This window comes from Canis lupus, chromosome 6, assembly GCF_011100685.1.
Source record: "Canis lupus familiaris isolate Mischka breed German Shepherd chromosome 6, alternate assembly UU_Cfam_GSD_1.0, whole genome shotgun sequence".
NCBI lineage: Eukaryota > Metazoa > Chordata > Mammalia > Carnivora > Canidae > Canis > Canis lupus.
The window spans coordinates 12955418-12976283 of NC_049227.1; the positions used below are offsets into that span (position 1 = coordinate 12955418).

Below are 20866 nucleotides of genomic sequence, written 5' to 3' on the forward strand. Positions count from 1 at the left end.
GGTTTCTTTTCCTTCACATTACAGCGGTGGTAGGTTCAGGGCCAATATGTGGCTTTCTAGGTCACCAGGGACCCAAGGCTCCTTCCACGTTCAGTCCTACCATTCTAGTTCATGCCTGCAGTCTGGAAGATCCCCTCAAGTACAGGATAATTACAGGGCCACTGCCATCACATCTGCGTTGAGGACAGGAAGAAGGCAGGAAGAGGGGGCCAGGCAAAGGTTATCCCTGCAAACCGTATCCTCCTCCTGTGGAACTTTCCTAGAAGTTGCAATGGGAACATGGCCTCATTGCTCACTGACCACCAATCACTGGCCATGCCTATCTGCAAGAAAGACTGGAAAAGGTAGTTTTTGTGAGCTGAGTACATCAGCTCGTCACTCCTCACCATGATACTATTAGGAAGGAGGAGAGAATGGGTCCTGACCAGCAGTGATGGCCATCTCTTACACAGCACTCAGATATTCAGAAGTTAAAATATTTCAAAGTAACTCAGGGATCAAGAAAGACTTTCCTATGAATCAGAACTTGTGGAATGCAGCTGATACAGGATTTAGAAGGAGGGCTATAGCTTTATTTTAGATTTTATTTATTTGAGGGATGCCTGGGTGGCTCAGCGGTTGAGTGTCTGCCTTTGACTCAGGGTGGGAGTCAAAGTAAAGGATCAAGCTCCATATCAGGCTCCTTGCAGGGAGCCTACTTTTCCCTCTGCCTATGTCTCTGCCTCTCTCTGTGTCTCTCATGAATGAATGAATGAATGAATGAATGAATGAAAAAATCTTTAAAAAAATGCTGGAATTGGTAAAATACACGATATATCCAAGCACCCTGAAGTAAGGTAATTGGCAGAGAGCTGTGGAATACTGATTAGTATAAAAGAGAATACAAACAAGAACCACAATAATTAACTTCAAAGAAATTAAAAGTTGGGCAAACAGAAAAAGTAATCCTTGTATACACCAGCCTTCAGTTGTGCAAAGGCACACACACACAAAAAGATTTGAGAGAGAGTGTGAGCACAAGTTGGAGGAGGGGCAGAGGGAGGGAGAATCTCAAACAGACTCTGTGCTGAGTGTGGAGACCAACATGGGGCTCAATCTCATGATCCTTCAATCATGACCGGAGCCGAAACCAAAAGTAGGATGCTTAACCTACAGAGCCACCCAGGAATCCCAAGGAGGGCCATAGCTTTAAATGCTTATGCTAAAGCCTAAACACTGATGAGCTATCTGCCTACTGCATTAAGACATGGAGGAGAGAGGATCAATAAAATGAAAAGTAGGTTCTTTGAAAAGACTAGTAGTCAAAACTGGGAAGACTGATGAAGAAAAGGAAGATGGTACATAGGAGCAGTCTCAGAGATGTGAAAGGGCTACAGCTACAGTAGGAGGGTTTTTGTTGTTGTTGTAAAGATTTTATTTATTCATGAGAGACACACAGAGGAGAGAGAGAGAGAGAGAGAGAGAGAGGCAGAGACACAGGCAGAGGGAGAAGTAGGTTCCATGCAGGGATCCTGACGTGGGACTCGATCCCGGGTCTCCAGGATCACGCCCTGGGCTAAAAGCAGCACTAAACCGCTGAGCCACCCGGGTTGTCCAGTAAGGTTTTTTTTTTTTTTTTGTTTGTTTGTTTTTTTTAAGAGGATCTTATAGATAGCTTTTTGCTAGTGAATTTGAAAGCTTAGACAAAATGGACAATCTTCTAGAAAAAGCCTGTTTAAAGCTCACTCAAGAAAGACTTAAAAACCTGGACAAAAAAAAAAAAAAACACACAAAAAAAAAAAAAAAAAAAAAAAAAAAACCTGGACAGTTTCCCTGAGAGAGAGAGTGCGTGAGCAATTTGGATGCACTCCCAACCCAACCCAACTGTGAAAACGCTGGACCCAAGGTCTATCCAGTTCTTCCTCATACTCAAGGACAGGATCATTCCAGTACTGCACCTCCGACTTCCAGAGGACAGGGAAAGGAGCAGCATTTTATGAAACCAAGAAGACTTTCCTATCAGAGCCAGAGGAGGGAAGAACGAGCAAGCGGGGAGGGTCTCCTGTAGAGGCTCCAACACAGCAAGCCCAGGGCTTTGATTTCTTACAGTACCACTGCTCTTGTTCTCTGGAACTGGCCAATGTTTGCAGGACAAAAGTAGCTTCAGAAACTCCCACCTCTGGGTTCTTTTTGTTCAGATTTTGGCCTGACAGTTTCTTCCTCGGTTGCTTATGCCCCATATCGCCAGTGTTCCTTGTTTTCAGTGGGAATGCTGTCCTTGTCCAAAGTCATCTGACTGGTCCTGATTAGACTGTTATATTTTAGGGAAATAATGCTAATAGACACACTCACACTTCTTACACTTTATTTTATATAAATGCCTTCATATGGTATAAACTTTTTTTTTTTTTTTTTTTTTACCATGGAATTCTGCTCTCTCCCACATAAGTGCCTCTGCCATTCTGATTCCTCCTGATTTCATGGTACTAGCCTAGTACAGACCTGTATTAGTTTTCCCTTGCTATGTAATACATTACCACAAGCATAGCAGCTTAAAACAATGCCCATTCCTTAGCACACAAATCAGAAGTCTGACATGGTGTGGCTGGAATCACAGGGTATCACAAGGTCAGATCCAAGCAAGGTGTCAGCCAGGCCAGGTTCTCGTCAGGAGGCTCATCCTTACCGTTGGCAGAATTCAGTTCCTTGTGGTTGTCAGACTGAGGTTCCCATTTCCCTGCTGGCTGTTGTCTTGGGGTTGCTCCCACCTTCTATCCATGTGTGTCACCCCCTGCACTTCCCCCCCCGCCATCCCTTCTGGTCAGCAGTGTTGCACCAGCCCTCCCTCATTCTTTGAATCTTTGAATCTTTGACTTCCTCTCAGCTTTTAAACGTTCATGTGCTTGGGTTAGGCCCACCTGGATAACCTCCCTTTTGATGAACCCAGAGTGAACTGAACTGATTAGTTACTTCCTTTGCCATAAAACAAAGCATCACTGGGGGCATGATGGCTTCCACATTTATAGGTCCCTCCCACGCTCAGGGGAGGTGATTATACGAGGGCAAGGGTCACTGGGGGTCATCCTAGGTCTGGCTACCCAAGAGCCATAGCTATATCCATAGCAATGGCTAAAGGCTCTAGTCATCCTCAGGCCTCACAGCCTCATGCCGTTGTGCATCAGCTCAAGTCCAAATGTCCATCATGTACATAATGTAAGTCAGATGTGGAGCAGGTGTCTGAGTACATCCAGTAACATCCAGTAAGTGGAGCTCCACAGGTGCAAGGCACAGACCTCCCTACCCCTGAGCCTGTGGAACCAGAGGCTCCCAGATTGCAGTGGGTGGCCAGGTGCAGGACAAGAGTCATGGTGTTCTGGGTCAGAAAGAGGGCAGCGGATGGCGAGAAGGAGTCGCCAAGTCCAGGCAGTTTTTGAAATCCAGCCAGGCAAACTGCAGCTGGAGTCCATGGTTAAATTTCAAGGCTTGGAGCACTCTGCCTGCCGTTCTCTGGGCTCTGAGCCGTCCTTTGTTTTTCCCGAAAGATGGGACTCCTCCGCAGCCCTGCAAGTGGCTTCCTCAGCCTTCAGCCTGTCAGGAGCCTCCTTCCATGCCAGGCTCCCTCTGCCCTAGTCTGAGTTGCTGCTTCTCGAGAACCTGGGGCCTGTGCTGTGCACGGATTCCAGGGGCATTCACCTGTCACACAAGCCACACCCACAGGCGATGCTTCTGATGTGGCCCTTCTCCACTTCTAGCTTCTACTGAGATGTGAGGGGGCTTGTAAGCTGCTCCGATGCCCATAGTTTGATGAGGAGCACCCTTGGTCTCTTGAAAGGGTCTTTGTATGGCTCAGCTCTCTGACTCCAGATCCCTACAAGACGCCAGGAGAGGAATAGGCAGGGCTCTGAGCCTTGTCTGGGCGCCATTCTCCAGCAGCAGGTTCTGACTCTTGGCCTCTCTTGTCACGCGGAGAGGCTGAGGATGTGCAGTCATCCAGTCCCAGTTCCGTTTTGATTCTCTGCTCTTTGGTTCTCTGACAGGTAGCAAGAAGAAAGTGGGCCACTTCTGCTGAGAGGTCTTTTCAGGCCCTTAGTTCCAGGTCCTTTCTGCACAACCAGGCCCCCTTCCCAGATCCCCAGGAACACATCCCCATCCCGTGTCCTTCTGAGCTTCCACTGCAGCCCTCTCCAAGTCTAGATTCCCAGGGCAAGTTGCCCACAGCAGGTTCTGCTTTCACGAAGGCAGTTTGAGGAAATGTTCCTCATTGTCTTCTAAGCTCTTACCAGCAGCGTCTTTCAGCCCATGTTTCTGTGAATAGCCTAATGGCCCTCTGGACTCTTTCTGCTCTGTGCTCTTCGAATTCTTCCTGCTGCCTGACTTGGAAGTACCTTCCCCATTGTAGGTATTTGTTACAGCAGTGCCTCATTTCCCAGGATGAGAGTCTACTGTCATCCCTGTAACAAATAACCACAAATCTAGTGGCTTAAAACTATTGCCTCACAGTTTCAGTGAGTTGGGAGTCTGGCTCAGGGGGAGCTGGACCCTCTGCTCACTTAGGGGCTGCTGTCTTGCAAGTCCACAGGTTATTGGCAGCATTCAGTTCCTCGGGGTTGTAGGACTGGGTCTCCATCTGGCCTCTGCCTCTCCTCCTGCTGCTGCTGCTGCTTGCTGTCGACCAGGGCTCCCTCCCAGCACCACAGTAGAGCACCCCCTTGTCCAAACCCTTCTCACAGGGTAATTCTGCTTCCTGTGACCGACTGGACAAAACTCCCTGCTTTGATGGCACTCAGGTGATTAGGTCGGGCCCCCTGGATTGTCTCCGTATCTTAAGATCAATCCTGCCAGGACCTTAATTACATCTGCAAAATCTCTTTGCCCTTGAACACAAGGATGGGAGTAATCCCAGGAGGCGGAGACAACAGAGGTCATCCTAGAACCCTGTCCACCACAGTGGCCTTCTGTAGTTTCTCTGCGCTTGGGCGCTTGAGTAGGTGTGGACCTACTCGAGTGTGTTCATGCACATGTTTTGGGTTCAAGGTTGTTGTTTTAGTGATGGGATCACATATTTCGTTTTCCTGCCAAACTTCTTCCACATCTATTACAGTTCTCATTCATTCATTATAGGGATTATGGAATATTCCATGGTGTGGATGGAGCGCTATCTATGTATATTTTGGGATCATTAAGAACAATTTTGCAATACAGTTATATGTATTACCATTAAAATAAATATGTCTTAACCACTAAAATTTTTAAAGATTTTATTCATGAGAGACACACAGAGAGGCAGAGACATAGGCAGAGGGAGAAGTAGGCTCCTTGCAGGGATTCTGATACGGGACTTGATCCCAGGACGCTGGGATCATGACCCAAATCAAAGGCAGATGCTCAACTGCTGAGCCACCCAGGTGCCGCCTTAACCACTAAAATTAATGATATGTCTTATTTACCACAAAATATAAAGGGCTATTCATTAAACCAGACACAAGGCTTTAGTATTACTTTAGGATTCTTAGTTTTGTACTTCCTTTTTTTTAAAATTTAATTTAATTAAAAAAATTTTTTTATGATAGTCACAGAGAGAGAGAGAGAGAGAGAGAGAGAGGCAGAGACATATGCAGAGGGAGAAGCAGGCTCCATGCACCAGGAACCCGACTTGGGATTTGATCCCGGGTTTCCGGGATCACGCCCTGGGCCAAAGGCAGGCGCCAAACCACTGCGCCACCCAGGGATCCCAGTTTTGTACTTCCTTAAAGAGTTCTAGTAAACCTAAAGATTTATTTAAACATGGATTTTTATCTGTATCCGTTTTGTGCATACATGAAAAGATAAATCTGAGTGAAATAAATCCAGCGTCTAATTCTCCTTTTCAACCCTGGGCCCATCAGAATGCACACAGCATCGTCTTCTGCACCCTCAGGAGCTCCAGAAAGGCAGAGTTTCTGAGGAGAGTGCTCCACTGTGATCTCTGCGATTTTCTTCCCAGTGTTGGCATGAAATCCTGAAAGTTTTGCACATGACAGAGCTCATGTTCCTTCTTCAAATAATTCTTATCTGGCTGAAATATTGTAGGGTCTCCCCCATCTCACCCCTGGACGGGAGGAGATGTGGGAGTTCTCACATCACAGCTGCTGCTGAGCTGACATGCCACGTGCATATAGGATGCTTTCTAGCTTCAAAGATGCAAACAATGTCAAGAATTTAAAATCTAAAGAAAGGTGTATCTAGGGACAGAGGACATGTCTACCCTAAGTGTGTGTCTTCGTTCATTCGTTTAGTAAGTTGAAGGGGATATACCTTTAAAAACATTTACTTACTAGGGCGTCTGGGTGGCTCAGTTGGTTAAGCATAGGACTCTTGATCTCAGCTAGGGTGTTGATCTCAGGGTCATGAGTTTGAGCCCTGTATTGGGCTCTGTGCTGGGCATGGAGCCTACTTAAAAAAAAAAATGCTTACTGGGCACGTGGGTGGCTCAGTGGTTGAGGTCTGCCTTTGGCTCAGGTCGTGATCCCAGAGTCCCAGGATCAAGTTCTGCATAGGGCTCCCTGCAGGGAGCCTGCTTCTCCCTCTTTGTCTCTGCCTCTCTATGTGTGTCTTTCATAAGAAAAATAAAATCTTAAAAAAAAGTTTACTTATTTTTACCAAAGTTACATAGGTGCACAGTTAAGGCTGTACTTCCCTATTGCTGATTAAAAACAAAAACAAAGACCACACACACAGTTCCTCACCCCAGCCTGCTCTTCCCAATTTTGCACTCCTCCAAGGGAATCAGTATCATCCGAGACTATTTCTTCTTTGTCATTTAATTCCATAGCTTAAAATAACAAGCTTATCCTACTATACTTGATTTTTTTGTTTTGATTTTGGGGCACATCTAGTGATTTCCTACCATGAAGATGAGAATGGCTCTTGTTAAAACATCCACCTCCCGTGGCTGGTGCTCTCAGGGCGTCAGAGTGGTGGTTGGATTAGGAACTAGGGTGCAGGGCAGCCCTGTTGGCGCAGCGGTTTAGCGCCGCCTGCAGTCCGGGGTGTGATCCTGGAGACCTGGGATCGAGTCCCATGTCGGGCTTCCTGCAAGGAGCCTGCTTGTGTCTCTGCCTTTCTCTCTGAATGAATGAATGAATGAATGAATGAATGAATGAATGAATGAATGAATGAATAAATAAATAAATAATAAATAAATCTATCTTAAAAAAAAAAAAAAAAGGACCAGGGTGCACATTTCTGTGGCCAGGTGCGCCTTTGCACAACTGAATGTTGGTGTATACAAGGATTACTTTTTCTGTTTGCCCAACTTTTAGTTTCTTTGAAGTTAATTATTGTGGTTCTTGTTTGTATTCTCTTTCTCACTAATCAGTATTCCCCAGCTCTCTGCCAATTACCTTACTTCAGGATGCTCGGATATATGGTGTATTTTACCAATTCCAGCATTTTTAAAAAGATTTATTTATCTATTCATGAGAGACACACAGTGGGAGAGACATAGGCAGAGGGAGAAGCAGGCTCTATGCAGGGAACCTGATGCGAGACTCAATCCTGATACTCTGGGATGACGTCCTGAGCCAAAGGCAGATGCTCAACCGTTGAGCCACCCAGGCATCCCGAACTCCAGCATTTTGGAGTCTGCCTTATTTCAGTGCGGGCTGGCTGCCCCACATCATTCCCGTGGGCCTCTCTCTGAGGAAGGACCCCCTGTTTCTCCTTGTCCCCCCCACTTCCTTGTCTCGGTTATTCACTCCATCTTGGTGGAGTTGGTAGCTTCCTGAGAGAGTATGTATGCAAGGGAATTAAAATTGCTTCAGACCCTGTGTGTCTAAAAAGGTCTTTATCCTGCTTTAATGCTTGATTAATATCTGGGTGTAGAGTTTTAGAATGAAAACAGCTTTCTTCCTAGAATTTTGAAGGGATTGGCCCATTTCTCATTACAGAGCCCTCTGAGAAGCTGTTGGGTGCTGTGTTTCCTCACCCCTCATGCTCGGTAGCTTTTTTCTCCTTCTGGAAGCACATAACTTCTTTATGCTGCTTCCTCCCCAGCCCCCAGCCTCGCTCTGAAGAGTCACATGTGTGCCTTGGGATGGTATGTTTGTACCCGGATGTTAGAGTCTTACCTTCTTATTTAAAAAGAATTGTTTTAACTGTTATGATATTTATTCAAAATATATCCACTTGCACATCTTTTTTTTTATCTTTTTTAAAATTTTTATTTATTTATGATAGTCACAGAGAGAGAGAGAGAGAGAGAGAGAGAGAGAGAGAGAGCAGAGGAAGAAGCAGGCTCCATGCACCGGGAGCCCGATGTGGGATTTGATCCCAGGTCTCCAGGATCGCACCCTGGGCCAAAGGCAGGCGCCAAACCGCTGCGCACCCAGGGATCCCTATCCCCTTGCACATCTTGAGCCTTCATGCATTTTTAATCTCTCGTGTGTTGGACTTTTCATGGACCATTTTCATCTAAAAACTCATGATCATCTTCTGTTCTTAAAAAATATGGTATTCTCTTGATGATTTCTTCTGGTTCTTCTGTTATTCAGGTTCTGGATCTGTTTTTTTGGATTTTTTGTCTCCCAGTTTCTCATCTTTGTCTTTTTGCTCTACTTTCAAAGCATTGTCCTCAGCTGTCTCTTCCAACCTGCAGTGATGGGTGAGCCTGGGGAGCTCATTCCAGAGCAGCAATGGAGGGGCGGGGTGCGCAGAGCAGTCAGTGAGGACAGTGGCCTTTCTCTGGGGACAGGATTCCTACTGAAAGATGGCCCTGCTCCACTCTGGCAGGAAGAGCTGCTCCTGGACCCAGGGGTGCCCACCTGCTGGAGTGAGAGTGGAAAGCGGCCCGCAGGTTAGTCTGTGCTAGCTGTCACTGTGCCACCCTGTCCTCCCTGAGAGCGGGCTTAGTGTCATCTCGTCATCTTGGGGGAACCAGATAGGGCCTTGGGTTCAGCTAAATAAAACTCTTGCTTCTGCCACACTGTTCTTTCTTGGCCACAGTTCTGGAAGGCTCTGTTTCCATCTGTAAGTGACAAATGGCTTGAGCATTTTATCTAGTTGGTTACCCATTATCTCAATTGATTTATTAGTTTCTTCTAAAGAGGGGATGTCATTTTCAGACTGAGACTCAAATTCATGTGAGAGGGTCCAGGTTTTACCACAGAAATAATGCTCATCAGTGCTTTAAAATGGAATTTCTCAGGGAGAAACTTGTCATGAGCATTGGGTGTTATATGCAACTGATGAATCACTGAACTCTACCTCTGAAGCTAATACTGCACTATATGTTTAATTAACTGAATTTAAATAAAATAAAATTTAAAAATATGCAATTTCTCTGCACTTAAAAAATGACATTTCTATTGTTGAAAATTTGGAAAATAGGGAGAGTGTAAAGAAGAGAATAAACATCACCTAAAATGTCCTCTCCTATCATTCCAGTCTCTTCTTAATGTTATATTTACTTTCTTACACAATTTAAATCAAGCTACATATATAGTTATATGTCCTCTGGTTTTTTTTAAATGTTTAAAAATTGGGATCCCTGGGTGGCGCAGTGGTTTGGCGCCTGCCTTTGGCCCAGGGCGCGATCCTGGAGACCTGGGATCGAATCCCTACGTCGGGCTCCCGGTGCATGGAGCCTGCTTCTCCCTCTGCCTGTGTCTCTGCCTCTCTCTCTCTCTCTCCCTTTGTGACTATCATAAATAAATAAAAATAAAAAAATAAATGTTTAAAAATTATTATTTATTTTTTAAAGATTTTATTTATTTGAGAGAGCAAAGGCAGGGGAGAGAGGGAGAAGCAGGCTCCCTGCTGAGCCAGGAGCCTGATGTGGGGCTCCATCCCAGGAACCCTGGAATCACAGCCCGAGCCAAAGGCAGATGCTTAGCTGACTGAGACCCCAGGCGCCCCTCCTCTGTTTTTTTTTTTAACACATATTTATTTGCTCATATTATGAACATAATTTTTAATGCCAGTGAACGAGTGTATCTAGCCATATCCCTATTGGATTTTAAGAATATTTCCATTTTTTCCCATAAATTATGCTTATATAAACATCTTGTACATAAGTGTTTGATCCCTTTCTGATTCTTCCTGTAGGACAACAGCCTAAAAGTGGGATTCCTTTGTGGAAGAATGGAGATAGTTTTAGATAGTGATACATCTATATCTAATATTGGTGTAGCCCACATGTCTCCATAGCTATTTCTAAAACTGGGGGTGGATCCGTGCCACTTTCCATTCCAACCAGCACTGAGAATGTCCGTCTCTGTCTCCTCGCCATCACATGATTCTATCATTTGAAATTCTCTGCTCATTTGACAGAGGAACATGGTTTCCCTCTGTTCCAGTTTGTGTTCCTGGAGTATTTGTGAGGTTGAGTGGTCTTTAGAATGTTTACAGAGTGTTTCTATTTCTCATCCCATACCTCTCTGTCCTGGATTTTGAGATAGTCAAGCACATGGAAAACAGATACAGAATAACATAACAAACCATTTGTGCACCCATGACACAGCTTAAGGACTGGGCCACTATAGACAGAGTCCGGGGGGACGCTGTTCCCTTGGAAGTTTTCCTGGATCCCTCCCAGGGTACATGGAGAGAAAGCTCAGGAGGCTTAGGATATTTCCATTTTCCCCGGGAATTAATTCCCAGGTGTCCTGCAGTAAGGAAGCACTTGGCAGCTCCTTGGGGAGAGAGAAGGAAGTGTGCTGTGGAGACTGGTGGGTGGAAGTGGAAGGGTTGGCAGTAGGCGGTGGGAGCACAGGACAGAGGCGCACCAAGGACCGGGAAGAAGTGGACGAGACTCCACTCATCCCTGCAGCAGCCCACTTTCTGAACTGCTGATGTCGACTAGGCTGGTATAGATGGTTACCATGAGCAGTCTTGGCACCGTGTCCCTGGCTCCTGGGGTCCCCAGTGTCTCCTGCAGGCCCCTCAGCCTTCCAGGCTGCTTCCTCTGTGCCATAGAAAGGCAAGGCGATGTGGTTCTGAGGCCAAGGTGGGGTGTGCGTAACTGTAGTTGTGGTGCAAGGGACCATGTGCAGGAAAGGGTGTAAACCACGAGCGCTGGGGTCAATGGAACATGGTAAAGTGGGCACTGCCCACCCGAGCTGTGCTTCTAGCACTGGTGCGTTCCCACTTGCTTTTTTGAGCAGACAGGGGCGGTGGTCTGCACCACATCCCCCTGACCTGGCCCTTGCCTTCCCCCTCACAAGTACCCATAGTCCTGATTTCCTCATGCCCGTTTTCTTGCTTTAAGTGATACCATCTGTGTGTGTTTTTTCCTACACAATGGTTTGGCCTGTTTTGAGTGTGTGGGTCTTTGGGAAGAGGATTTGCTGAGACACTTCCTCAGCTATTCCAAGTGTCCAGAGCTCTGTGCATGTCTGCTGAGAAGATCATGTGGTTTGGCCTCCTAGTCTGTGGATTTGGTGTATTTCGGTGATTGATTTTTGTGTGCTTAAGTCTACCTTGCATTTCTGGGACAAATCCCACTTGGTTTGTGATGTATCCTTTTGATACGTTGTTGGATTTGGTTTGCCAGTGTCTTGCTGAAGACATCTACATCTTTATTCAGAAGGGAGATGAGTTGGTGGTTTCCTTGTGATGTCTTTCTTCTTTCTTTTACTGCATTTCTGAACCTATGAGCTGGATTCTTCAGTTGGTCCTGGAAGATTCTCAACTGTTTTCTTTTCAAATAATGCCTTTGCCTCATTCTTACTCCTTTCTTCTTGGAGCTGTTTTAAACACATGTCAGCCCTTCTCTTTCTATGTTCTGTGTCTCTTAGCTCTTTTCTAGATTTTCTCTCTCTTGCCTGGTTCTTTGTACCACTTCCTGAATAATTTCTTTTGACTGGTCTTCTGGTTCGCTGGATTCCCTTTTCTGTTGTGTCTGGTATATTGCAAGGACTATTGCAGAGCGGCTTGCCTGAAGTTGTAGTTTCTTTACTGCATTTTTCATTTCTGGAGATTCTAATTGGTTATTTTACAAACCTGGCATTACTGTTTATAGTTTATTTTTCTCTATAGATATTTCAAGGTGTGTTTTATTTCTTTAAACAGGGTAAGTTTACATATACATATTTTGTATATGATAATCTCAACACCTGAGTTCCTTCTCTTGGAAGGAAGCTTTTCATTGAAATACAGCATATAGCACACAATAGAAAAGTGCATGGATTGTAAGTGTGCAACTCAGTGAATTTTCAAAAAGCGAGTGCATTGTGCAGCAAGCACCCAGATCAAGAGATAGGACATTACCAGGACTCTAGTGGGCTCCCTCATCTCCCTCCCAACTATTAGTCACTGACCCAGCTATCTTTGAACACCAAAGATCAGTTTTGCCTCTTCTTATGTTTCCTATAAATGGAATCATATCTCATATACCTTTTGGTGTCTGGCCTTTTTTTAAAATTTGTTTTTTGCTTAATATATTTAGTATATGTGCTGCCGAAGCGAGCACTGCTTAATATATTTTAAAGACTTATTTATTTAGTTGCTTAATAATTCATTATTATTGCTGTACAGTATTGCATTATATGAATACACCACGATTTATGAATCCATTCTCTTGTTGCCAGACACTTGGGTTGTTTCCAGTTTGGACTCAATAGTTGAATAATGCTGCTGTGAATGTTCTTGGCTCTACCTTATGATAATGCGTGAATTTCTGTCCAGTATATACTTAGGAATGTAGTCGATGGGCCAATGGGTGTGCAGATGTCCAGCTGTAGGAGATGCTCCTAATCCTCTTTTCAAGTGTGTGTGCCCGCAGTGTGTAAGAGGTCTGACTGTTCCATTTTCTCTCTCACATTTGGTGCTGCCTGTTCTTTCCCATTTTATCTATTCTCACGGTTGTACAGCGGTATTGCTTTGTGGTTTTAATTTGTATATCTGATGATTAATGAGGTTAGCCACATTTCCATATGTTGAAAGACCATTTGGGATATTTTTATTTGCAGTATCTTTTCAAACCCTTGTCTAGTTTCTGTTGGGGCATCTGCCTTTTTCATACTGATTTTGGAGATGAGTCCTTTTTCTGATGTATATACTGAAAATATCTCCTCTTACTCTGTAGTTTGGCTTTACATTCTTTTGAAGAGAAGTTCTTAAAACAGTTACTGTGTCAGTCAGGAAAACAGAAACCTGCACCAGGTAGTGAGGGGAACCTAGGTTGCACGGTCCTGTAATGTTGCTTTATGAGACGTCCAGTTCCCACTCAATAACAGGTCAGGAGTTGTTTCTCAAAAGGAAGGAAGAAGGCATGCTCCAAAACCCCCAGAGGGACCACACCGCAGACCTCCTTGCTACAGACTCTCCCAGTGCTGTCGGATCCCCAGGGTCAGAGCGGCTTGCCTATTGCCCAGCTTGCTGCTCAGCTTCCTCTTGCACTGTTCTCCTCTAAAACTTGGCTCTGGTGCACCAAAGTGTGCTAACAAGGGATAAAGGTGGGTGTTCAGGGAAGGAGGCAGCCTCTTGGGGCTCCCAGGTGAGGCTATCGTAGGTTCCGTAAGCAAGGGAAGGCCATTTTTTTCAGACACAGGAGGACAGCTGGTTCTCTTGGCAAGTAAGGCTCAGATTGAATCAGGCATTGAAGCTTCCCAGCTTCATTGGATCCTACCCTGATTTCTCTGTTCCAAGGTTTAGGGTCCTGCTTTTCCCCAGTCAGTGCCTTAACTTTCACATGGGAAATTTGGTGAGGCTGTGAGTTCAGTTTTCACTGTTACTCTGCAAACCACACAGTTAAATTTTATTATATCTGATTTTTAGTTTGGTTGATGAAAGAAACAGATTCTTTTAGGGTCCCTCTAGAAACTTTCTTGTTTCTCTGACCAGTGCAATGGTCATATTTGAAGAGATGTGCTTGGCGGTGTCTGTCTGTAACCTGTCCAGTGCACTCAGAAGCTCCCAAGGGCAGTGTTCCCTTTGTGAGCAGCACCTTCCCCCCATGTAAGAAATCTTTGTGTGCTCAAGCCCATGAAGATCTTTCCTGTGTTTTCTTCTCAGTGTTTTATTGTTTTACCTTCATGGCTAGTTCTCCAATCCATCTGGAGTTAATTTTTGTGGGTGGTGTGAGGTAGGGGTCATGATTCATTTTTTTTTTTCCATATGAAATGCAATTGATCCAGCCTTATTTATTGAGAAGACTGTCTTTTCTGCTGATGTGAGATTCTGGTTCAGAACTCATTTCTGTTCCAGTGGTCTCTTGGTCCTTATACCACATTCTCTCAGTTACTATAGCTCTAGAATAGGCTCTCATCTGGTAGTACGAGTCTTCCAGCATTGTCGCTGACCTTCAAGGTTACCTTGCTGTTTGTATTCCCATATACGTTTTACCAGTTTTTGCACACTTAACTGTGCATGGGTTTATAGGTACACACACACTTGCCCATGCAACATCTACTGAGACCCTGTTTGCAATTGGATTGCATTGAGCTTACACACCAGTTTGGAGAGAACGGACATCCGTACAATCCATCAACTTGGTATTTACCTGTCTATTCATTAGGCCTTTAATTTCTGTCAGCAGTGTTATGCAGTTTTCAGTGTTGTGATCCTGCACATCATTTGGTAGACTTATTCTCTAGTAGTTTTATGTTTCTTGACATGATTATAAATGACATTGTTACTTTTACATATCCTTTTCTCATTGTTTCTCCTATATTAAAACATGATTGAATAAGCACGCTCACCATGTCTAGTCACCTCATAATTCTAGTAATTTGTTCATAGATCCTTTTGCAATTTCTATAAACAATGTCTGAAAAATAATTATAATTTTCTTTCTTTTCAATTCTTAAACCTTGCATTTCTTTATCTTGCCTTAATTGTACTGGCTAGGACCTCCAGTGCAATGTTGAACAGAAGTGGTCATGGCAAGCATCCTTGCTTGTTCTTGATAGGGGAGGGGGGCTCAGTACACATTTTGTTGAGAATTTTCTTTTTTTTTAAAGATTTTATTTATTTATTTGAGAGAGAGAGGAAGGGAGGGAGAGAGAAGAAGAGCACAAGTGTTGGAAAGGAAGAAGAAGCAGGCTGCCCATTCAGCAGGGACCCCAATACAGGGCTCAATCCCAGGACCCCAGGATCATGACCTGAGCCAGTGGCAGCTGCTTAATTGACTGAGCCACCCAGGTGTCCCGAGAATTTCCTTTTCCAATAGTCAGACCGGTCCTAAAAAGCTAAGCTAACATATTTCCATCTACCCTTCAGTATTAAACCTTTATAGGGTTTAATGCGAGAATGAAGTGGAATTCAAAATGCCCAGAATAAGGCTGGCTATGCATTAGATAGGCACTCACCAAATTATCCGTGAGTTGGTCATTCTTTTTGTGCATTTCAAATTCAAAAAATTAACTTCCAGGATTGCTTGGTACCAAGAGCTTCCATCCCATTCTTTGCTAAAGTAGGAAAGGGCATTCCAGTTCAAAAGGACTTGCTTGAGCTTCCCTCTGTGTTTTGCAGCAATGCTGTATGTTAGCAGTGTATCCCCAACTGTTATTAGAGGTCATCTAAAAATAGTCTAATTCCCCTAATTCTAGTAAAATTCCCTTATGCAGAACCAAGTTCTTGCCCCATTAGTAGCCACTGGTAACCACATCTGTGAGACCTCCAGCCCTGGCCATGGATATAAGCAACACAAAAGTTTCCAAGTTGTACATACTGTTTCAAACTCTCAGAGTCCAGGAGGGAAGAGCAAACAGGATTCGGAGGTAAACCCTGCAGGTTAAATTTATTGTCCTGAACTTAGTGACGTTCAGGAAAGAGCTGTGTTTTTCTTTCCAGTGCTGTTCTGGAGCCAGCACTGGGCCCATGACTGGAGCTCTGGTGACAGCTACCAACTGTTTTCAAAATTAATTTTACCACCCCTGGTATGCTCAGAGTCCTCTCCTCTCCACCAGCAGAGGGGACATCTGTACCAACCTGCTGTGGTGGGAGGAGGGAGTTGAATGTTAAAGAGCCATGTGACCCAGGGTGTCACCCTACCTCTTCCTTCCCAGGAGTGTCTGAGCCAGTAGGGGAGGAACCAGAGCTCCCTGCCCTGCAGAGAGCCGCATGCTTGTGGGTTTCTGGGCAGGTGAGGGAGCTAGCAAGAGCCAGTGGCCAGGGAAAGCGAGCTCCTTTTTGTAAACGTGGCCACTATGAATGGACATTGGCATTCTCTCACTGTCTCGATCACGGTCACACCTTCTGCAGGTCAGGGCACCCCTTACCAATTCCCATGTCAGAGGCAAACAATTCAGGAGAGGCAGACTGGACCCTGCACATCCATCCCATCAGGGCCTGTGATTCCTGTTACTTCAGAATCTCCTCGAGTTCATTATCCTTTTAGAATGTGGAAAGTAATCATTTTGCTTCTGGGTCTGGTGCCCATGTGTATTAGCAAGTGTTAGGTGGCATTGTGGGTCCCATGTGTGTGTCCTTGGAGTGAGAACATGACAAGGTAGGTCCTGTATGTGTCACTGGGTGGGAATACAATGGTAGGTCCCTTGTGTGTGCCCTGGGGAAGCACAGAAGCCTCCCCAGGTTCAGATTACCCAGACCCTCGCTTTCACTCCTCTGCTGAATGTGTTTCTGCTTTTCCACCAGAGCAGGTATGTAAGGGTGGAGCGGGGAGCTCCATATCTGCCACCTTTCTAGGAGCTGACAAATAAATACATTCATCTAGAGAAAAGAATTGGAAATCCCAAACTCAAGGTAAATTGGTAGGTGCTCAAGTAAGTTTACCAAGTGCTCAGTGTATTTCTGTAGACAGGGCTTTGTCTGCGGACAAAGGAGAGGGACAAATTCTCAACAGGAGTTCCTGTGCCTGTCTGCTGTGTTCTAGAACCTTCTGGGCATTTTTATAAAGTACAGATTCCTGAGTGTCCCTCAGGGATGCAGAGTCAGGCCAAAATCTCTGGCCCCAATGAGCTCAGTTGCACCATAGCAGGAAAATGTGTGGATCAGGACATTTGGCCCATCTTGGAAGAGGTGGGGAATGGGTGTGTTAGGAGAGTGGGCCTATTCTGGCTTCCCAGCCTTGGAGTGCATCTCCTTCACCCACGGGCAAGGCTTGGCGCTCTTCCATAGGATGAATAGCTTTCTACCTGGAGTCCCTGTGCCATGGAAGATGTGGACGCTGTGGCCCTTTTATTTCATTAGAACTCACTGCTGAAGAGCAGTGATTTGCCATTCAGTCTCCCCCATGTGAATGAAATCCCAGACTGGTGGGAGGCTGGCCGCTGGGCCAGCATGCTCTTGGCAGAGACTCAACCACTAGGCCCCAGACTCAGTGGCCCCCGTGCCCTGGCTCCTCAGCCGCATCACAGGTGGCAGGGGCCCAAGGGCAGAGTGCCTCGAAAACGCCTGTGCCGCACAGGCCACCGGCACACGCCAGGCCTTTGGAGGTTACTGGGGTGCGTCTGGCTAGGATTTTGCCCAGCTGTGTGCCACCTGGCATCCTCCACCCAGAACTGGGAACGTCGTTTCCGAGTTTGGCGGATCTGTCCTGGTTTTGCGTGCTGCTCAGATGCATGAATCTGATGACGGCAAAGCTGAAGTGAAATCAGACATCAGCAGGGAAGGTGGCTGTCCTTAGAAGCCCTCTGGAAGCCACGGGTCCTGCTGCTCAGTGGGGGCGGGGCTGGGGCGCATCTCTGGGGGCCTCATCAGGCCCTGAAACTCCATACCCCGCTGCAGGGAAACCGTGGTCACAGCCTGGGGAGGCCTCCACAGTGTTTATGATTTTTTTTTTATTTTAAGAAAGTTTAAAGAAGTAGAAGTATAAAGACCTTCCTCCCAGAATTGACCTAACTCTTTTTTAAAAATTGTGTTGATTTAGAGTTTTCTTAAATAAAAATAAAACACCATATACGACATTATGCATAAAGATACAGTCTGTGGCATTATCGTGTCCTGTCACCTGTGCTATGTTATATGCATCCTCAGACTCCATGCTCCCCACCTGGAACACAGCCATTTCTTGAATTTACTGTGTGCCTTTTCTATCCGTTTTTAAACATAGCCTCACTTGCACACATAAGTAAACCATGAGCAACATGCAGTGATGTTTTATGGCTTTTGAAGCATGTAAACAGTTGGCATCCTACCTTATCTATTATACTCCAGTCTGCTTTCCCCCCACCTCTGGGTGCACACGTGGCCCCCACTTTTCCCCCTATAGCATCTTCATCCTATGAACACACAGGCCCACAGAGGGTCACATGGCCCATTCAGTGTCCATGCATGTGTGAGGGTCCTTCTGGCTATGCCACCTGTAGGGTGAACATGGGGTCATGTCAGAATTGCGTTCTCTGGGTGCTGTGGGTTACTCTGCACCTGAGCTGTGCTGGCCGTGGGCACGTCACTTCTGATGGCCTGGCCTCTGAGCCACTGCTCCTCAGCCCTGGTGCTTTGGTGTTCACGTGGCTGTCCAAAGACCCAGTAAGGAGACCTGGAAGCCGACCAAGCTGCAGTATTTAAAACTCCCCAGGAGTGGCGCAGCGGTTTGGCGCCTGCCTTTGGCCCAGGGCGCGATCCTGGAAACCCGGGATCGAGTCCCACGTCGGGCTCCTGGTGCATGGAGCCTGCTTCTCCCTCTGCCTGTGTCTCTGCCTCTCTCTCTCTCTCTCTCTCTCTGTGTGTGACTATCATAAATAAATAAAAATAAAAAAACAACAACAAAAACTAAAACTCCCCAGGAGCGTCTGAGCACAGGCAGGGTGAGAACCACTGCTTTCCACAGTGAGGTCAGGGAAGCCAGCCCTGGGCACTGGGAGGGCTGTCTGCTGGGGTAGGAGCCCAACTGCAGTGGGGCCTACTTGGTGGTGAGCTCCCTTGTGGGGCTGCAGTCCAGGGGACACTTACCTTGGTCTCTCAGGCTTCATCTGGGGGGCCCCTGAGAATCTAAGAGGAAAGGACCCCCTTTTCTCTGGAAGGCTTTGGACTTCTGGGAAGTAGTTCTGAGGCTTATCTTGGCCCATGGCTCCGCCCTAGATGGAGGAAAAGCTGGGAGGCTAGAACATCATTTTGGACTGGTTTTTAAATGTTTCTTCTTTCAGGCACGGCCCCATGGTTGTACAGTGCTGCTATAGGCACTGAGGTCTGTCCTCCTTAAGAGTAGCAGGTGGGACAGGGCAGGTGGGGGTGGGGTACAGTGGCAGGAAGCTGGCTTCCATCTGCCCCCCCCCCCCAGCCTCTACTTGCTCCCCTCTATGTTCCCCCCACCCTTCCTGGCCCCACCTGGCCCACACTTCCTTCTGCCCCTCCCATACTCCCTAGCAGCCCCTGCTTTTCCCCCTTCTTCCCCCCCACCTGCTCCCCTCCTTCCTCCCCCTACTATTACCTCCCGCCTACTCTCCCCATCCTGGCCTGCCCCCTGACCCTACTCTCCTCCCCCCTCCTCCCCTGCTCCCCGCCCTACCTCCCCGTGCCCTAGACTGCTCCTGCCTGCCAGTGGCTGGCCGGCTCTGCAGCGGGCGGGCGGGGAGCAGCAGGCGCCCAGGCGGACTGCCTTGCACTGCAGCTCCTCCGCCAGCCGGGCCTCCTGCAGACCCAGCCCCCTGTGGCTACAGAAGAGCGGGCTTCCTCCTGGAAGGGCAGGTCTCTGGTAAGGGAGCACCCTTGCTCCAGCTAGCCTCCCTCCTTTGCCCTGGCTTTGTCTGATCTGGGTGGAATGGTTGTAGGAAGGGAGGCTGCAGCTAGGGGTGGATGGAGGCTGTGGGGAGGGGAGTCAGCAGAAGGCTCAGAAAAAAAGCGCTGGGGTCAGCCCTGTTGGGAGTGACAGGAGATCGGCCTCCTGGGCTCCATCTGGCTTCTCGGCTTTCCAGCAGCGTTAGTTTAAAAGACTGCTTCCTGGACATGGAAGACTGTCTTTCACGGCCCAGGCAGGGGGACATATGTGTATGTGTGTGCCTGCGTGTATACATGGGCATGTTTGTGTGTGCATGGGTTTGCATGTGCGCCTGCATGGGCGTGCTTGTGGGCGTATTGGTGTGCATGTGTGTGCTTTCCGACCTGGCCGTGGCGGGGCATCCTTGGGAGGGACAGTCGTGCTGTCCTAGACAGAGACCAGCCGGCTCAGAGGGCAAATGGACCGCTTCCTACTTGTAAATGGGGGAGGGCCAGGGGGCTGTGAATAGGTCTCGTCTCATTTGATCACAGCACGCATGCATGCACACGGACACATGCACCGTCCCCCCCCCCCCCGCACGCACAGGCACACGCATGCGCACACACACACAAACACAGGTGGGCCAGCAGGGCTCTGGGCACAGTGCAGTGACGCACCAGGAGCCCCTGGCACGGTGACCCTGGCAGAAGTCGACGCTGCAGTGCCGTTTGTCATCCAGAGGGGAGGGGCTGTGGCGAGGCTGTTGGGTGGGTCATGGGGCTCCTTGTAGGGCTCCTCCAGACGTGAACAGCTGGGCTGCCTGCTTTTCAAGGGGAGTCCAGAGGTGGCCCAGCCTTACCAGGTTGGGATCAGAGGGTGGAGTCCTCTGATCTTCTCCACATCTGTTGACAAAACAGTGACCAGTGTTAGAAGTGGGTCCGTGAGATCTAAATTCAGAAGGACCCAGAGGTGGGCCTCATTTATTAAGCTCTGTTTACCCTGTACTGCTTCTGTTTCAGGGATAAACGCCCAAGCCCGGAGGCTGCAGCGGAGCCGTGCCAAGGGAACCCCAGCCCTGGCTTCAGAGGGTGCCCAGAGCCCCCCTACACCCCGGCTGCGCCGCACAGTCAGTGAGAGCAGCCTGAGCTCGGCCACCACCCCAGGCCCTGAGGAACGCGGCCAGGAAACCATGCGCTACTCACTCTATGAGTCTCCCCACCTACTCCTTCTGCAGGGCTACAGCCAACAGCACGTGAGTGCACCCCCTTGTGCCCCCACGAAGGCCCAGCTGCCCTCCCGAGAGCTGAC

The 20866-nt window shown here is 47.3% G+C and overlaps 1 protein-coding gene across 5 annotated transcripts in view; it reads left to right on the forward strand.

The window, feature by feature from the left end:
* The window catches only part of LOC479761 (monocyte to macrophage differentiation factor 2), a 101134-nt gene that overhangs the window by 55123 nt on the left and 25145 nt on the right, over positions 1-20866 (forward strand). For all 5 annotated transcript variants that reach the window (XR_005360648.1, XM_038539574.1, XM_038539577.1 and 2 more), the window contains one exon: positions 20578-20810. Coding sequence is in view for 4 of the 5 variants with exons in the window: in XM_038539574.1 (XP_038395502.1) it covers positions 20578-20810 (233 nt within the window). In the remaining variant the exon portion in view is untranslated. The remainder of the gene's footprint in view (positions 1-20577; positions 20811-20866) is intronic.